We start from the raw sequence: 19,849 nt of genomic DNA on the forward strand, positions 1-19,849 counted from the left end.
CTTAAAATTGTCATATTTTCTACTAGTTGTTTAGTTTGATTTTAGTTATTTTGTGTGTTTGCTTTCATTTAATTTTTGAAAAATGAAGTCTACTCAGGTTAATCATTTGAAATCAGGAGAGTTATCTTATGAGCTTTTCATAAGAGGTAAAAATGTCCCAAATAAGACAGTTGATGATAAGAGAAAGATGTTAAAGGCTTTGTTGGCCAAGGAGGCCAAGTTATCTTCAAGTTTAGTCGATTTGGTTAATAATGTAGTAGATCCTAAGAAGGAGTTGGATGAGATCATGTTAATTATAGAAGATTTATATAGTAGTGCTCAATCAATAAATGTAGAATCAACAAAAGCTGATTTTGCTAGATTTGAGACAAGGTCTTCTTATGGTGCCGTGCACCTATAGTGCGTTGGCGAATTATCTTAAGGTCAGACGTCTGTCTTTTGCGGCATGCAAAAGTTCGCCAGTGTTAGTTACGCCTGTCCAGTTCTTTATATTTCGCAGCCACGACATTTGTTTGCGACCTACTCCTCTCTTGCCCTCAATCTTTCCTTGGATAGTTAGTTGAGGGATTGCGTATTTTCCCCTCTCAGGATGTGGCCCAGGTATCCAATCTTTCGTGCCTTGATCAAGCTGAGCAATTCTCTCTCAGTATTTGCTCTTCTTAGGACTTCCTCGTTTCTCACCCTATCTGTCCATGGTATGCGGAACATTCTTCGCAAGGTCCACATTTCGAAGGCTTCCAACTTGTTAATGGAAGATATTTTCAACGTCCATGTCTCCATGCCGTATAACAATATGGACCATACATAGCACTTAACCATTCTGTAACGGAGATTGAAGGAAAGATTGCGGTTACAAAGTAGCGGTTTAAATTTAAGAAAAGCTTGTCTTGCTTGTTCGGTACGGCATTTTATTTCTTGTTGAGGATCCCATTGGTCATTCACCATCATTCCCAAGTATTTGAATGTTTTCACTTGCTCGATTGGAGCATTATCTACGTGCAGTTGTACTCTGAAAAATGCGCCCTTTCTTATTGTCATGCATTTTGTTTTTCCAGCATTTATCTTCAGGCCATATGTTTTTCCTGTGGTGTTTATTTTATTTAGTATCAACTGCATATCATGTACGTTATCTGTGATAATTGCGGTGTCGTCAGCGTAACGAATGTTATTTATCGGGTACCCGTTGACCTTTATACCACAATCAGTGCCTTCAAGTGCCTCTGCAAAAACATTCTCCACATAGAGGTTGAACAGCATAGGAGACAAAATACACCCCTGTCGCACCCCTCGTAAAATTTCGAATTCCTCTGTGTTTGTTGATTTGTTCAGCCTCACACGTGCCTTTTGATTCCAATAGAGATTCTGGATAACTCTTATATCTTTCTCATCAATATCAGCATTGTGTAGCATTTTTATTATTTCATCGTGTTTTACGGTGTCAAAAGCTTTTTCGTTGTCGAGGACTATATCTTTTCGTTGGTCCATACAGTTTTGTACCAGGGTATTCAAGCAGAATGATTCTTCGCGCGTCCCGAGTCCCTTCTTGAAACCAAATTGTGTCTCGCTGCTCAGCTCTTCTAGTTTTCTGAACATTCTTGTGTGGAGTATGCGAAGAAATATTTTAAGTAAATGAATCATCATGCTAATCAGTCTGTGGTCCTTGCACCTTGTCGCTCTTTGTGATTTAGGAATCATTATGAAGGTTGAACAAAGCCAATCCGTTGGAATGTGGCCGGTGTCATATATGGCATTGAAGATTGTTACCAGAGTGTCGATGTTGTCATCATCCAACAGTTTTAGGGCTTCCGTAGTAATGTCATCCGGTCTAGGGGCCTTGCCCAGTTTTGCTATTTTTATAGCGTACTCCACCTCGGCGCGAATAATCGGAGGACCGGACAAAGTTTCTGTAGATAGGTTAGTAGTTGGCAGATTCGGTCTGTTGTCTGCAAAGAGGGACGAAGCATAATCTGTCCAGATTTTGGCTAGTTCTTCCTGGGTATGTACGTAGTCGCCTTGATCATTTTTCAGGTTTGTCTCGTGGTGTTTCTTGTATATATTCGAAATTTCTTTAACCTTTTTGTGTAGTCCAAAGCTGTCCCCCTTTTCTTGTAGTGATTCTAATTCTTCACAACGCTCTTTCATCCAGATTTCCTTTGCGGTTTTAATTTTTGCTCTTATCGTACGTTGAGTTTCATTGTATTTACGTTGGTTCTGATGTATTTTGTACTGTCGGCGCTGCTCCATTAGCTCAAGTATCTCTTCCGTCATCCACTCGTTTTTGTGATTTCTTTTTATTTTACTTGCGATTGATTCATCCGCATTGGCTACAGCCATTTTTATTTTCTCGCAGGTTTCCTCTATGCAATTTACTTGTATATTTCTTGAGACAAGGTATACACATTTAGATACCAGATTAGAGTATTTCCCTATGAATGATGTTGAGGAATATGTAAAAAGTTTGTCAATGAGTGTAAAGATGATTTGTTGATATTGAAAGGTGATGTGTTGGAAAAAGACGAAATATCTGCTGAATTAGTAAAACCATCCACTAGTAGCCCAGTTTCAGTCCCTGTAGTTCCCAGTTGTACAGTCCCAGCCCCAATAATACAGGTTTCAACTCCTGTCATTATTTCTGATTTACATATTAAGTTTAATGGTGAAAGTAAAGCTCTCCCCACATTTTTAGAGAAAGTTAGAGATTCTGTTAGGTCTAGGAATATTTCCGAAGACATCCTGTTTCGTTCAGCCATTGAACTATTTGAAGGTAATGCTGCTATTTAGTATAGGAGTGTTAGAGATAAAATTAGTAGTTGGGATGAGTTGGTAGCCCTACTCAAATCTGCTTTTTTGTACCCAGATTATAATGATAATCTCTTAGATGAAATTAAAAGTAGAAAGCAAAAAAGGAATGAATCCATAACCATTTATTCAGCAGTGATGGAAAACCCTTTTAAACGTTTGGAAACATACCCTACTGAAGCCCAAAAAGTGAAAATAATGAAAAATATTTTAGTGGACTACATTCCACTGATAGCCCTACAAGATTTTGCTACAGTAGAAATATTAGTAGCTACTATAAAACGTTTAGAGCAGAATGTCTTGCCCTTGTTGCAGACTACTAAAGGTCTTGCTGGTATTTCAATTGATGATTCAGAAAAGCCCAAAGAACAAGTTCATGTGGTGAATAATCAAAACAAGCAAGATAAAAGTAGAGTAGTTAAGGGACAGAGAAAATAATTCTACAAGAAGACCCAGTACCAAATATATGTATGAAAATGATAGACCCAGTCCACCAGAGAATACTGAAGTAAGAAATCAGTCCTTTTCATCCCCACCCCCAATGATGCAATCTTTTTCATCCCCACCTCCATTAATGCAGTCTCCCCCTTATCAAGCTCCCAGAAATCCGAAAAAGATTGTTTGTTTTAATTGTAGTAGGCCAGGTCATATTTCCCGTGACTGTAGAAGCAAGCCAGTATCTTGTTATCTTTGTGGTTATAAAGGTGTGACCATATCTTCTTGTCCTAAGTGTTGTATTTCAAATAGATCTAAGACCAATAGACCTTACAGGCCACCATTGAACCCAATTTTTGAAAAGAAAGATTTTGATAGTCGTATCTTTTGAAAGATTTTGTAGTTCTTTTAGACAGTGGTTGCTCTACATCCGTTGTAGGTGCCGCCGGAGTTGAATTTCTAAATTCCCAAAAAATTAAATATAATCCCACATCTACTAAGCTTGTCCGCTTAGCAGATGGTTCCAATAAATCAGTTGTTGGTACCATTAATCTTCCAGTAGAGGCTGATGGTGTGTGTCATATGGTAAAATTTTTTGTTGTACCTTCTGTCCCTTAAAGTTTAATTTTGGGAAATGATTTTATGCGTCAATTCTCACTGTTATTAAACTTTGAGGATAGGACATGGCATTCTTCCCGAAGGAAAAATAAAATAGAAACTACCCAAGAGATTAATTATTTAGAGGTTGATGTAGATAGAATAGACCCTTGGTTTGATAATTTGAGATCAAAGATTCTCCGATCCCCCCCCTGATTTTCCACAGTGGAAGGTGGAGAGTGATTTTGTTTATAAGTTTGCCCCTACTAAAAATTCTTTTAAGACTAATGATGTAGAGTGGAAAATTCTTGTTCCCAAACCACAAAGGTTTGAAGTTATGCAGTCTTGTCATGAGCCACCTACGTGTGCTCACTTTGGATTTTCCAAAACTTTGTCCCGTATTCAAGAAAGAAAGATATTATTGGCCCCAGATGCGTTTCCCTGGCAAATAGTTGCTATATATCTGATAGGTCCCCTTGTTCGTTCAAATTAATAAAAAGCTGTCATTTTAATTGTTTTTTTTTTAATTTAATGTTAACATATGCCAGCTAGCTTTATTTTTTTCGATATTTATTTGTTTTGTTTGTTTTAAAAAAAGGTTAATCTCTGTGCGGTAACATTTGTAAGTTTTTGTAGTATCTCCAATCCCTGGAGTTTGTAAACGGACACATGTAAGTTTTTTTATTCTGTATTTAGCAACTATTTATATAGTATATTTTTGGTTCCATGTGTATTTTTGATAACTGTTTGTGGTAAGACACAATAAATGTTAAATTTTGTTTCTTAACATTTGATTCTTTTTTTAACTAGCCTTTTTGAGTTTCCGTTTGAAAAAGATATGTTTCTTTATGTTTGATAATTATTTCCCTAGTTACAACTAACTGTTGTAATGGTTATAATTAGGCACCTCGAAGTGGCGCTATGGTAAATAACGTTGTACGTAGTAAATAACGTGTTGTTGACTTATGTAACCATTTATTTAAACACTACTGTACACTCTTACAATGTTAAGTATCTTAAATATAATAGTACTTAGTTGACGTTGACAATGCGTGATGCATTAACATGCCATCTTGACGTTAAATTAGTTCTGATCTCTAGATAATGATTGTTGTAGCTTTTAATAGCCCTGGCCTTGCCTGTGTCAGCACTTTACTTATTCGTGTCAAGTTTGTTCCCTTATGAATGCCCTCGATTCGAATTACTAAACATATTTATAAAAACAAATGAATTCTAATATTTTAGGAATAATATTACAGCGCTCTTTATAAATTACTAGAGGTGTTTCCTGTTTCCTTTTGTTTTGTTTGTCCCAAGTGATTCATGGCCCTTTATTGTGTAGATACCCCAATCCGACCCATTTATTTCAACTTATCCACGACCCCAGCTCTCCAGCTAACCCCTGAGTGGCGTTCGCATAAGTAGCTTTTATTTTGCTTGCCCTATCTTCGCCACCATAGTTTCTGTTCCCAATTTTCTACCCCCCATAATCTTACCCTATGGTAGGCAAAAAATAATATCGTTACACTACCTGTAGCTACTTTATAAAGAAGACTAATTATTTGGTTGCCATAATGTATTGTGCAGTGGTGGGTTGTTTAAACAATTATAATAAAAAAAGTAATTCTTTTTCGAAGTGTCGTTTTTTTGTGTTTCCTAGAAACAAACAAATGCGTAAAGTATGGGTCTTCAAGTGTTTTTAGCAAGACAAATTTATTGTAGAAACAGCGATAATATGATCAAAACATTTACAGAAGCTACTATTCGTTAAAAGAAAAACTATAGTGGAATATTACTACTAATAGTATAATTAATTATGAAATTGTCACTGAAAGGATCTTTTCCTCGCTAAACCTTCCTAGTAGTGATACAGAAATTAACCCTGAAGATTTAATTGACAGTCATCAAGATTTTATTAATTCGAATATAAAAGACCTGGAATGGGATGGATTAGAAAATTTAACCGGTTTCATTGCATTTAAGTTACAAAAAAAAGAAATACTTGGATATATTCCGGACGCTAACGATAAATCGTTTACTCAAAGGGTGAGGGTGGTTTACTCAAACCAACACTGGAATTTGTAACTAAATGTAGTGAACTGGAACATATTTTTCGTATTTATAGTGGCAACAAATTAAAAATAACTAAAAATTATTTAAAAAACCTAATAGAAGCTGCAAAATATGTAAATGTTAGCGAAGATGTAAAATTACTTTTTTTTTATATGTAAAATGTATTTTAAAATACGAATTCTAAATAAAAATAATAAAGATAATTACAATATCCGCAAGAGAAAAATCACGAAGATTGTAAAATAAATGTCTAAATGATATTCATAAAGTCTGAATATGACCTGCTTTTCCTTGTTTCAAATTCTTTACATTTTACCGGCTTTTTATATTTAATTTATGTTTTGTAGCAATATCTATTTTGTTTGTAATACACACAATCAAATCGAAGATTCATATATTTCTTTAATTAATTTTACAAATTACTTATTAATTTTCAAACCACGTTTTAACAGAAAGTAACTAGTTATGACTTCTTAGTGCAAAATATGGCATCGAGGTATACTTACCGTTAACAATTTAAGTTTCGAAGTTGTTCATTACAGTAATGGAACAACGTTGCCATATGATGCATCGTTAAAATAAGATCCACACAATTCATCTGGCTTTGCCTCGCTATGACGTCATGCGCAAAGTCGATTAAAATTAGAACGGCAAGTGAGCATACCTTGTTTGTTATAGCAGAGAACTTACGAACACAGACCATACATACTACAGAGTATGTATGGGTTGTGCTTACGAACACAGAGAAGCGACACAACGGTCCAAAAGCGTGTACCATTTTTGTATACGCATGCCGGATTCTGGTTGTTTAACTGACAAAAACAAGTGCTTATTCTTTAATTCTGGTTGTTTTCGATAGTCCGTAGGCGTCTATGGTAAATACTCGACACAACAAGTGCATTTGACCATTTATATAATTTATTTATAGTTTATAGTTATAGTTAAAATATATAAGTTAAATATATAAGTTTATAGTTATAGTTAAAAGTTTAATTTATATTTAAAATCTTTCATTCTGCGTTTAAATTTTTCAAAAATATTTGTTAGTTTTCTCAGGATTCGAAAAAAATGATTGCATTTAAAAAGCATTGGCCCGAAATTTTGCGCCTACGCTATTAAATAAAATTGAGCATTTATGTTGACTTTCAATAAATATGAAATATTGCAAATATTCAAAATGCAGTTCACAAATCCTATAATTATTATAAAGTGAATCCATTTTGAATAACAAATCTTCTCGTCTGCAAGCTTCTATCCACACTTTGGCACTACAAATTTTTAACAGAACAAATTTTAAACAAAGAACTTTTCTGTATTTATAAATAATACTTTATTACTTACAACTATAAGAGTATTAGTATATTCTAAGTATATTGTAAGTAATGAAATATTTAACTTTTGTCAATATCCAATCTTAATAAATTTACAGTTTTCTCCTGACTAAGTCACAAAAATGTCACTAAATATTGAGATATACAACAAATAAAGTTTTAATATTTTTTATTTGTAATTCCCATTTAAAACTCCTAAATATTTTATGTACTCCGATCCATATATTTGATCTTTGTTATTTATATTTAACGAATTAAAAATTGTCAGACATCTTTTGTATATAGCAAAAAGTAGATGAGTATTTAGTTTTTTCATAATTTAATGTAAGTTTGTTTATTTGCAACCATGTTTTTACAATTTTAAAGTCTTGTTCTGTTTTAATTTTAAGATTTTTCCAATTATCGGTCTAATTATGTTTCCAACAATTTTTAGTTTGAGAAGACTAGAATAAACAAAAAGTTTTTTTGAATGAGATATTTGAAATTAAAAATCACACTAAATTTTCTCTTTTTTTTTTCACCCCTGTAACTTATTAAAATAAACATTATAGAAGTTTTCAGGGACTTTCGGCCCTCAGTAATAATGTAGTCTTTCATTCTGCGTTTAAATTTTTCAAAAATACTTATTAGTTTTTTCAGGATTCGAAAAAAAATGAATGCATTTAAAAAGCATTGGCCCGAAATTTTGCGCCTACTCTCTTAAATCAAATATTCTCGTGTATAAAACCCTCTATATATTTTTATTTTCTAAAAATACTATATTCGTATTGTTGTCTTCGAGCGCGCTGACACCCGGCCACCATCTGCTGATTTTTTGACCTGAGCCTTCGGAGACTTGCGTCTTTCAATAAAAGAAATAGCACTGACACCGAATTTAATGTTTTCATTTTGAACTATCCCTTGGCAGACCAAAGTTTATTTTTTATAGCTCGGACAGACACGTCGACGTCGGCTTACTGTTCGAAAGTCAAACCAATACTATTATGTAATAACTAATAATAATTACAAAGCAATAGTAATTACCTGCTATTATTCTTAGGAAATCGCACAAATATATCCAGACATTTTAAATATAAATTAAACTTTTAACTATAACTATAAACTTATATATTTAACTTATATATTTTAACTATAAAATATAACTATAAACTTTTAACTATAAATAAATTATGTAAATGGTCAAATGCACTTTTAGTGTTGAAGTATTTACCATACTTCAGGAACGACGATCTAAGACATAAATGGGGTTGGATCAAGCAGGCAAACGACAACAAAGCTGGTGGAACATCCTATAGTCATTTTCAAAATTTTATAAGTTCCGGTGTACTGCACAAATCTTATGATGATTACTCTGTTCTAAACTGCCATTATGCAAAGAGTATTATCACCTTAACCGGTCTTAAGACATTACACACAAAGACGTGGCTCTGGATTCAAAATCCGCCAAACGTCCTTCTCGTTTGAAATCTCTTGCTTGACTCCTCTGCGTTACCTTTTACAAAATTCAACGCCAAATAATTTTCCTTCACGTCTCCAGCCAGTTTGTGGCCTACGAACCTAAACGAACAAAATAACCTCGACAATCGTTCGTAACAACCTTGAAATATTCTCAGCTTTATTACGTTTTAAAAAAATTGAATACCTGACTTGCAATATTTTTTCTAAGAACCTCTTTTCAACCTGGCTATTAGGGGACTCGAATGTAAACAAATCGTTTTCAACGATTTTCAACGACAAAAACAACTCAAATTCGCAGAAATAGCACGTATTATATTCATTATTTTAAACATCCTCGATTCCTAGTTTTAACCGGAATAATTTTTTACCTGAAAATGTAACAGAGACAAAACATCTATATTTTAAAACAACTGAATACAAAACTTAAAACAGAATTTATACTATTATATAGATTTTAAATATAAAACGCTACAATGCTCCTTCTTAAAAGAAAAAACTCTGATAATCTTATCCAGTTTTTGATAAAGGCAAAACAACAAAAACAAAATCAGAAGATGACCTCTTAAGTGAGTCGAGACTTCTTAATAATATCGTTTAGATGATGGCTAGCATGGGATTAAACAACAAAAACAAAGTTAGTTATAAAGAATGGGCTAGCGTGCCATCGATCGCCAGACTCTTTAAAGTCGAGTATACTGAAATTTTTGACTCTAAAATGAACTGTAGGTGACATGAGTTTCTATGCCTTAGGGGAAGCATAGCTATGTCACCTCGTTGCCAGTAACATTCACAGACATTCACAGCAGTAACACAAGTGATTGGTCGGGCAGGCATAGCCATGTCACCTCGTTGCCTAAACCAAATGTGATACACAAATCAAAAAAATTGCTCTACACTTAGTAGGTAGGCGTCTACTATCTCCACTATACGCCTAGCGAGACAAGGAATTCGGCAACGGTTCCACAAAAAAATTAGGATATAGACCCTAAATCTATATACCTACATTATGACAAAATGTGATTCTCACATGTGTCTCCAATCAAAATAGGTTACCTGTACTAAAATTATCAAAAGTGAAACAATATTCCAAAGGGATGAAATCAAATCAACATACAAACTCGAAAACAAAGACATGGGAAGGATGAACTAAAATTACTTAAGGATGACATATTGTCCTCATCTGACACAAAAGGCTTTAAATCTTTAACATGCCACTTACCAAGATCAGAACCATTTAAATCTGACAAACGATAAACCACTGGTGACAATTTTTCCTTGATGGTTGCTTCAATATACTTCGGCGCTAGTTTGGACATAAACTTGTTGACAGCACAAGACAAAACCTTATTTCTTTTCCAAACTCTATCACCCACTTGAAATTGGACTTCTCTTCTACGTAAGTTGTAACTTCTAGCGTTACGTTCATATCCTTGGTTCTATTGTTCCTCTCCACAAAATTACACAGCGGTGCGTATACTGGGCTAAACCATACTTTCTGAACGTTATACCTATTACAGAGCTCAATTAAGAGAGGATTGTTCAGGTTTGAGGCATTATCACAAATCACATATTGAGGAACACCAAACATTAGGAAAACATCATTTTCCAAAAACTCACAATATTCTTAGCCGTGGCCTTTCTTAAAGGTTGGACTAACGTATATTTACTAAACCAATCAGCAACTACTAATAACCACATATAACCTTTCTTTGAACGAACAAGGGGACCTATCAGATCTATAGCAACTATTTGCCAGAGAAACGGCCTCTCTCTGCTTACCCATTTTACCTAAGGGAGCATAATTTGGTGTCTTCTGAGCACCACAAACTTTACATGACCTGACAAACTTAAGCACATCAACACGCATCTGGGGCCAATAATATCTTTCTTGAATACGGGACAAAGTTTTGGAAAATCCAAAGTGAGCAGACGTAGGTGGCTCATGACAAGACTGCATAACTTCAAACCTTTGTAGTTTGGGCACAAGAATTTTCCACTCTACATCATTAGTCTTAAAAGAATTGGTGGTCGGGACAAACTTATAAACAAAATTATTCTCCACCTTCCACTGTGGAAAATCAAGGACCGGAGTATCTTTGATCTCAAATTATCAAACCAAGGGTCTTTACCAAGGGTCACATTACTATAACCTACCGATTATTATATGCAAAATTTACTTATCAAACAATATAATAATATGAAAATAAGACACAAATTAGTTCAAACGCAAAATATAATATCGACTTCAGACGACTTTACACCGGCAAGACAGAAAGCTTGTATAAAAACAAAAGTTCAACAATAATATCGGTTATCAATGGTGACTATTGCAAATTGCAAGTTATGAACTCAATACTGACTGAGTCACCTATTTTATAATAGAAAAATAATTTAGATATATGCCTACATACGTGTCTTTATACAAATGGTGTTTAGTTACTGTTTATTTATACTGTATAGTATTTTTTTGCAAAACTGAAAGTTTTTATTTGCCATTGTATATCTAATTTTGTACCTTTTTCAAAGTACGCTGTGCTTTTGTGTTTGCGGTATTGCCATGTCCTTATTATGTACAAGTTTTATGCCTCAAATATGCTTTGAAACAGTACATTTTTATTATATTATTTTATGAAATCGGGTATTTTTTTTAAATTTTTTAAATGTGTGTATTCGTTGTACCATGGGCCGATATAAATGGTATAAACAACTAATGTTTACCATTGCTTTTGCATGTTTAGTTTGGTTTAAGACGAGTTATTTTTATCATTTTAAAATGGAAATTAGCCTAATGATATCTTTGAGTATTGTGGTGAAGCAAAGAGACCATTGGTTGAAGGGGAAGCAGTTTTCAAGTGATGAATTCTTAAATTTTAACTTAAATGTTTGGAACTGGCTTGTGTATTGATGAATCCAGAATCCTATTTTGTGTATACCTGGGAACCCAGGGTATAATGTTTTGTGTAATGTTTGTCTTACTACCTAATATATACATTATTTTATATTATGCCTTATGTTTTTAATGTTCATTTTTATTTTATACTACACTGGGGTGCAAAATTAACCGGACACTCAGATGTTTCCCAAAAACTGGCGTTTAAAAAATTTTAAGATGTTCCCAATTGAGTATTTAATAAAAAACCGAATTTAAAAGTCAAAGTATTACAACTCAAGAATGTTACACAGAAAAAACAATAAACAATTCAAAAAATTTGAAAATCTAAAAAAAAAAGAACAAAAAGTATTTTTTTTTAAATATAAACATTTTTTGGAAAACGATATTTAGTAGAGTGTATTACCTCCACGATCCACGAGCTCTAATTACAGATCTCATTCAATCATGCATACTTAGGATTAAGGCGGCCAAGTCTGAGTCTTGAGGGATTTGCTCCCTTTCATCACGAACTGCTTGCTCCAAATCATTCATGGTTTCAAACTCACCATGGTTACGTCGAATACGTCATTCCAGAATATCCCATACATGCTCTATTATATTTAAGTCTGCACTCCTTGGGGGCCATGGTAATAAACGAATCCCAACTTCATCAAAATTCTCCGTGTTATTCTTACGATGTATGGACGAGAATTATCTTGCATCAGATGAAAGTTTTCTCCAACAAATGGGGCAAATGGCACTACATGATCTTTCAAACATTGCTGAATATATCGTTGGACGTTCAAATTGCCCCCTTGAATTGTAACAAGTTCTGTATGAGCCTCTAGGGAAATGTCTGCCCACACCATTATATCACCTCCGCCGAACTGAACTTTAGGAGTAAAACAACATTGCTGATAACGTTCACCAGCTCTTCTCGATATTCTAGACCGCCCATCTGATGAGTTTGTGTTAAATCTTTACTCATCCATGAAAGCACAGTACTCCAATCGTCATGACGCAAATTAAGATGTTCGCGAGCGAAGTGTAAACGTTGCCTCCAATGATCCGCTGTTAATAGAGGTCCTGTGACAGGTATTCTGGACTTTAATCCATATTCATTTAAGCGTCTTTGACTGGTATAAACGGAAACTGTGTTTCTTTGGGCATGATTTAATCGTTGAACAAGCACTGGTGTTGATAATGTACGCAACGTAATAATGTGCGTAACGCTTGTAATCTAAGAAAGCAATCTTCAACTTGACTTGTGGTTCATCGTTTACCTTGACCTGAACTCCTGGTGTATTGTCCTATTTCCTAAAATCTTTGTATTGCATCAAACAGTGTACTTCGAGATATTCTTAAGGCATTTGCGACGTAACGAATGCTCCGACCATCATCCTGTAAAGCAACAGCTGGTATCATAATTTTTTTAGTGCAAGTTTTAAACAGCAGACAATGCAAAAACCTACTGCCGAACTTATAATTAGGTACAGTATTACAATAAACTTAAATTAATACTAAGCCACTATTTAACATTAATAACAAAATGTAAAAGTGTTGGTGTTCGCACAAAACATTTAAACAGGTTCAAAAAAGAAAAAAATGTTATCGCTTATAAGGCATAAAATACAATTCAAGCGAATTTGAACAAGTTTTGATTTAAACACCAACAAAAAACAAAAAAATCTGAGTGTCCGGTTAATTTTGCACCTCAGTGTATTTTTTGACATGTAAGTACTTTATTGTATATTAACATAAATAAATAACTTGTTGAGTTTATTGTAAGATAGTTCATTTGATTACATAAAATCAACCTTAACTTGGAGAGTCACCTGTCAAAAAAGATCGTAGCACATGATTTGTCTTTAAAAGATTCCATAATAAATCATGAGGAAAAAACCTCATGATACTACAGCAAACGCCAGTTAACTTGGCGACGGAATACGCACGACGTCACTGAGAAATAGATTATGTTTACGCCCCATGATTCTCCTATTGGTTTACAAGTAGTTTCAGTGGCGTAATGGTACAGTTCAAATAATTATTACACAATTAAAAAAGTAGTAATATTTTTCCGCAAGCTTTAATATATCATTAGAATGATGAAATTGTTATTATTTTTTTAGTCAATTTAAATAGAAAGCCACTGGTTTATAATAGCTCTTTAATTTAACATATAAACATAATAATAATTATGATCGAATTTAATTAACAAATAAAACCACGTTGATATTGTCTTTCATATTAAATGGAGGGTATTCTATAAATAAATGTAACACAGTTATTATTTAATTTTGATATTTTGGTTTTATTATAACACTAAAAGGAGTATCAAGTGTAGAAAAACAGTAACTGAAAATAATTCTCTAATGATTAATTTTCTTCATCTTCATCATCAGAAGAAAACTCTGTACTGGAAGATTCGCTGTTAATATTTATAATAACAGGAGCTAATTACATGGCGTTATCAACTACTATCTTGCCATACTATTTACTGCCATACCGAAAGACAGTACACAATATTATCACGTGCTAATAGGTGTAATAATTTAAGTATGTTAAAAAATGTGTTTCAATTATCGAGAGTAAGACCGATTTACATACATACAATAATTATAATTTCACAAATTTTTGCAAATATGTTTATTTAAAAAGCTATGCCGTTGCAAACTTGAATCTTTTGGCCATGTTATTCAACACCCAGAGAGATATAATATACTCCACTTAATAATACAAGGCAAGATAGACGGAAGAAGAGTGGACAGATCAAAGAAGAACGTCATGGCTTAGAAACCTGAGAGAATGGTTTAACAGATCCTCTGCATCCCTTTTCCGAGCTGCTGCCAACAAAATTACTATAGCCAATTTGATAGCCAACGCTCGATAATCGAGCACGGCACATAGAAAAGAAGAATGCCATATGATACAACCACGAAAGTACGTTATACAACTAAAAGACAACGAATTAAGCAGATATGAATAATAAAATATAAAGGCAAAGATAAAAACTCTCGATTATTTTCAGTTTATTTGATAGCGAATTAAAATTAATTTATTGTACAAACTTACCTGTTGCTTTAGCTGTTGTTTTTTTCACAGTTTTCAAGGTATCTGCTCCGAGCTTAAAATTTTTGAAATAATTAAACACATTATATATGATCTCACAAGATTGCCCATTAATAACAGAATTAGTCTTTCTATTACTTTCTAAAGCAATCATTTAAAGAAACTGCCACAAACACACTTAAATATCCAAAATAATTAAGAAGTTTGAAAAATAACATCCGTACTTCACTTTTGTGTTACGCACCTGACTACTGGGAGGAGACTGATGACATTCACCTAATCCACCCTAAGCGGACTTCAATTTTGGGTTTGTGCGCCTCGCCAACTTAAGTGGCGTTGACAGTATCCCAACATGGTAAGTATTTGTATTTCTGTTATTCAAGAAAATAAATTATGTATTCTCAGTATGTTATTGACTTAATGATAGTGGTATTTTCTTTTTATTGATTTCCTCTTTTTCCTCAAGTTTTCCAGTTTAGGAAAGAGAAATAGAGAAATATCTTTTGTCGATCTTGAATTGCATTGAGGAACAGAACAATATCGATTTGATTTAAAATACTATAACGTAGTCACAGTATATTGCTTTTTAAAGAATATTCTTTGGCAATATACTGTGACATAGTCATAATGCTGAAATTTACTGAAAAAATGTAATAATTCTATTCAAATCAACAACTGTCTGGTTTGTTTATACCACTTTTAGTAGTTTAAATTTATTCAGAGGTCAGTTTTACTAAATTTCATTATAACTCATCTAAAATACCATATTGAATTGTAAAACAGATTTTTTTTATCATTGAAGAACAAAAAAGCCAAAGGACCCGGAGGAATACCAAACGAACTAATTAAAAACGGAACGGAAAAGTTATTCCGCATGCTACATAGAATGTTCGAAAGAGGACTAAATGGAGAAGAAATACCTGCGGAATGGACACAAGCATACATCACATCCATACATAAGAAAGGAAACAGGAAAAAATGTGAAAACTATAGAGGAATTAGTATAATATCGTCGGTAGGTAGACTTTACGGGAAAATTATTAAGGAAAAACTAGAAACTGAAATAATAGGAAAAATTGGAGAAGACCAAGCAGGGTTCACAGTAGGAAAATCATGCCTAGATCATACGTACACATTAGAACAACTGATAGAGAAGAAAATGGCAAAAGGTAGACCGGTCCATCTGGCCTTTGTTGATCTAAAGAAAGCATATGACTCAATACCTAGAGTCAAATTATGGGAAGCAATGAATGATCTCGGAATCCGACAAACACTAATAAAAGCAGTTAAAGCACTATACAAAGAAAACAAAGTAGCTATTAAATGTGGAAATAAAGCCTACAATCCATTTAAGACGACAAAAGGACTTCTACAAGGCTGTGCTACGTCCCCTACTCTGTTTAAAATATTCTTGGAAAAGACACTCAAACCATGGAGGAGAAAGTGCGAAGGAATGGGCATACCAGTAAGAGAGAAATACCTATACACCTTAAGTTTTGCCGACGATCAAGTAGTCATCGCACAAGATGAAGAAGATCTCAGCTTTATGCTCAGAAAACTAGAAGAAGAATATAAAAACAACGGAATGGAAATAAACTTAGAGAAAACCGAATACCTAACAACAGAAATCAAGGATATAAGAAACCTAGAGATAGACGAGGGAAGACAAATAAATGGAACAGATAAATTCAAGTATTTAGGAACCATAATATCGAACCAAGGAACAACAGAAGAAGATATAAACAACAGACTGAGACAAACAAGAAACTGTATAAGACAACTAAACTCAGTGTTGTGGGATAAGAACATTACGATAAAGACAAAAAAGAGAATATATAATACCCTGACAAGAAGTATCCTGACATATGGGTCCGAAAACTGGACAATAAACAAGAGAAATAGAGGTAGAATAAGAGCAGTAGAAATGGAGTTCCTGAGGAGAAGCTGTAGACTTACAAAAAGAGACAGAATTGAAAACGCAGAGATTAAGCGGAGAATGGGAGTGCAATCAGACATAATCGACTATATAGAGGAGTGGAGACTATCCGGGTACGGCCACGTCAGAAGAGCGGACAGAGGACGCTGGATAAACAAAATCACAGAATGGAGCCCGATTGGAAGAAGAAAGAGAGGAAGACCCCGAAGGTCATTCAGAGATAAAATCGACGAGGCTATGGAGAAAACAACACTGCGAGATGGAGACTGGAATGACAGGGAAAATTGGAGAAAACGGTTGAGTGAAAGAAGACAGTGAAAACTGTGGAAATCCTTAGTAGTAGTAGTAGTATTTTTTTTATTATAATCTATTTTGTTTTTATTTCAGTAAAACTGCCTATTTTTGAGTGACAGTGGATCAGAATAAGCAAATACACTACTATTTACCTATTCACAGTATTTCCTCTGCAGATTTTTAAATGTCAACGGATATTATTAGTATATGTATGAAAACAAAAATAAATATTTCGCCTGAATCCCTAGAAGTAAAGGTTTTACGCTACTGAAAATATATTTTTTATTCAATTATAACCAAAACAAAACATTTAAAAAAAATTAGATCATTTTTTGACCATAATTTCAAAATTAATGTGTACGTTAAGCCACAGACCATACATACTTTGTGAGTATGTATGATTTGTGCGTTAAGCCATGATACTATGACTAACAAGATAGGATCTTCCCGTAGCACAAAATCGGTCGTGTTCGCGCATGCCGTCATTGGAGAGTAGAATTTGAATTCTTGTTAAAGTTAAATGGGATTTGTATGCATTCTGTGATGAAATTATTCAATTAGCAAAATAATAATATTAAATAAAGGTTTAATAATTACAATAATCGTACACAAAAGGATATCTCCAAACTATTTATTAAAGATTATTTATTGACACATACAAAAAACTGACATTACGAACGTGCAACTCTCCAATTACGTCTCGACTTATGCGCGATATCTTATCTTCTTAATCATAGTATCATGCGTTAAGCTGTATATTTAATAATGGGTTCGAGGTGGTTCGGGCGGTCTTGACTACGTCACACTCCTGGCCCAGCTGTCAAATGTCATGCACAATATCCTTGTGTATTCATTGTACCATGATGTACCATTGTATCCTTGTGTATTCATTGTACCATGATATCGGCCATTACACTGCAATCGACCTGCCCTCTACATTCAGTTTCAATCGCGAATTGCAAACATCTGTTGTAATCTGGCAACTGCTGATTTGACGATTGCCAAATCTATCGTCTAATCTATCAAAGGATAATTTGTAAAAAAATGTCTAATAATTAACTGTAATTAATCTCCAAAGAAACAAATAGTTACTCATTGTTGTTTTATATAAATCAAAAATTGCAGTATTCATAACACAATATAAACAAAATGTACTTTTCTTCTATAAAGCTTTATCTGTTTATATTTGAATCATACTGCATCTACAATTACAATATAAAAACATGCCAACACTGTTGTACCCAAATTTTTTGTTCCATGTTTGACATTGGCATTGGCGGCTACAATCAGCTTGTCTTGTACTTGTACCTATATTCTTTGCTTGTACTTTCGGTAAACTCAACATAAATAGATTGCCTATATGAAAAATACTAACTAAAGGGTAAAATGGTTTTGTTAAGTACTGTTCTCCATTTTAAATTAATATGTAGAAGTATCAGTTCACGAGCTTTCAATTGGTATGAAGAAGGATTACATTATCATGGTTTTAAATATTATCCAAAGTAAGTCGAATCTTATTTTTTATTTAGCGACAAAGTTTAATAAATAAAATTAGGTCAGAACTTGAATCAACTGAAAACAATTTTTTTCACTAGTTTACATGTTCATATTGACAAAATGAAACTGCAGAAAGTGTTAAAAAATAAGTGACATGTCACTGGAAAAATCTCATTGTGATTGTGATAGTTGCTGAGTACATTAATTTATAAAAATGTTCTGTGCTTTGTTTAAGTAGGCAGTGGACTCTTGTATAAAGACAATATTCGAATATTTTTCTGAGGAATGCATAGTACCTTTTAAATATGCCTGGAGTAAAATAGCTAATGTAATTAAACTAATTGAAAAAATAAATTAGGCCTTTAAAGGAGGTAAATTTCTTATAGGAAAATTAAGTTTCTTGAAAACTACAGACATCATAATTCTTGCAGACTAGTATTTCATGCATTTGAGGAGCACCTGAAAAATCCAATAATTTATGGTTTTCAAGAATCTTCTCAGTCTACAGCAGAAGGTATTAGATGATTAATCCCTTATCATACTCATCTGTACCAGTATTGGTCTTAGTGAAAGTGATATTATAAAAGTATTATAAGATGGCAAAAGTTCTGAAGATATGGTAAGACATAAGAGGCTACATCAGCGCGTCATCACTATTAATTCGAGAAATAGCAGCCGCACCGTCTTTCGAAAGTTCTGCGAACCTTTGGCAACATTGCGTCGGCAGTACGTGAGACTATCAAAAAGTAAGGCACAATATTGTGATAATTATAATTAGAGTTCGGATCGGATTTAAAAGCATAAAGAAACGCAAAAAAGCATTAAGATTTTATGAAAATATTTTATTATTTATTTATTATACAAAAAAGAATAAACATAAGCATATAAATTTTAACAAACCTTTTTTTTACAAAACTTAGTATAAAACATCTTAGCTTAAGAATTAGTAAGTACCTATCATAAATTTAATAATAATATGCAGTGTGTTCCAACGAAAATTTGACCCCTCCATAAACTCAGAAACCAAGAGTTTTTTCAAAAGAAAAAAAACTTGTCAATTTGTATTGGGCGCGGGACGAATTTTCATGCAAAATTCATGCCCTCAAATGTAACCCCCTACTGCCACGCATCAACCCCCAGTTTTTTTTTAAATAGCAAGTGTGGTCGAGTGGCATACCATCTGAAAGGTATTTTTTCCTCTACACGATACTTTTTTTAATTTACGAAATAACTTTGAAGATAATTTTGGCTAATTTATTGGTTGAACATCAGTAATAACAAAATAAAATTTCATTAAATTAACTAATTTAATGTTCGAAATGACCTCCTGTGACGTCCATACAATAATACAGTATATTTTCAAATCTTCGTACATTTGCAAATACCTTCGGTGTGAATAATGGGCATTCTGTCAAAATTATTTGTCGCAACTCTGAAATATCTACAGGCGGAGTGGCGTATATTTTTGATATTAGGTGTCCCCACAAA

At 33.4% G+C, this 19,849-nt stretch overlaps 1 protein-coding gene across 1 annotated transcript in view; it reads left to right on the top strand.

The window, feature by feature from the left end:
* The first annotated feature begins 18,150 nt into the window (after nucleotides 1–18,150).
* mRpL30 (mitochondrial ribosomal protein L30) overlaps nucleotides 18,151–19,849 on the top strand; it is a 57,234-nt gene continuing 55,535 nt past the window's right edge. The window contains exon 1 of the mRNA XM_072526039.1: nucleotides 18,151–18,366. Coding sequence (XP_072382140.1) covers nucleotides 18,251–18,366 — 116 coding nt within the window. The 5' untranslated portion in view covers nucleotides 18,151–18,250. The remainder of the gene's footprint in view (nucleotides 18,367–19,849) is intronic.

Source organism: Diabrotica undecimpunctata, chromosome 3 (assembly GCF_040954645.1).
Source record: "Diabrotica undecimpunctata isolate CICGRU chromosome 3, icDiaUnde3, whole genome shotgun sequence".
NCBI classification, from domain to species: Eukaryota; Metazoa; Arthropoda; class Insecta; order Coleoptera; family Chrysomelidae; genus Diabrotica; species Diabrotica undecimpunctata.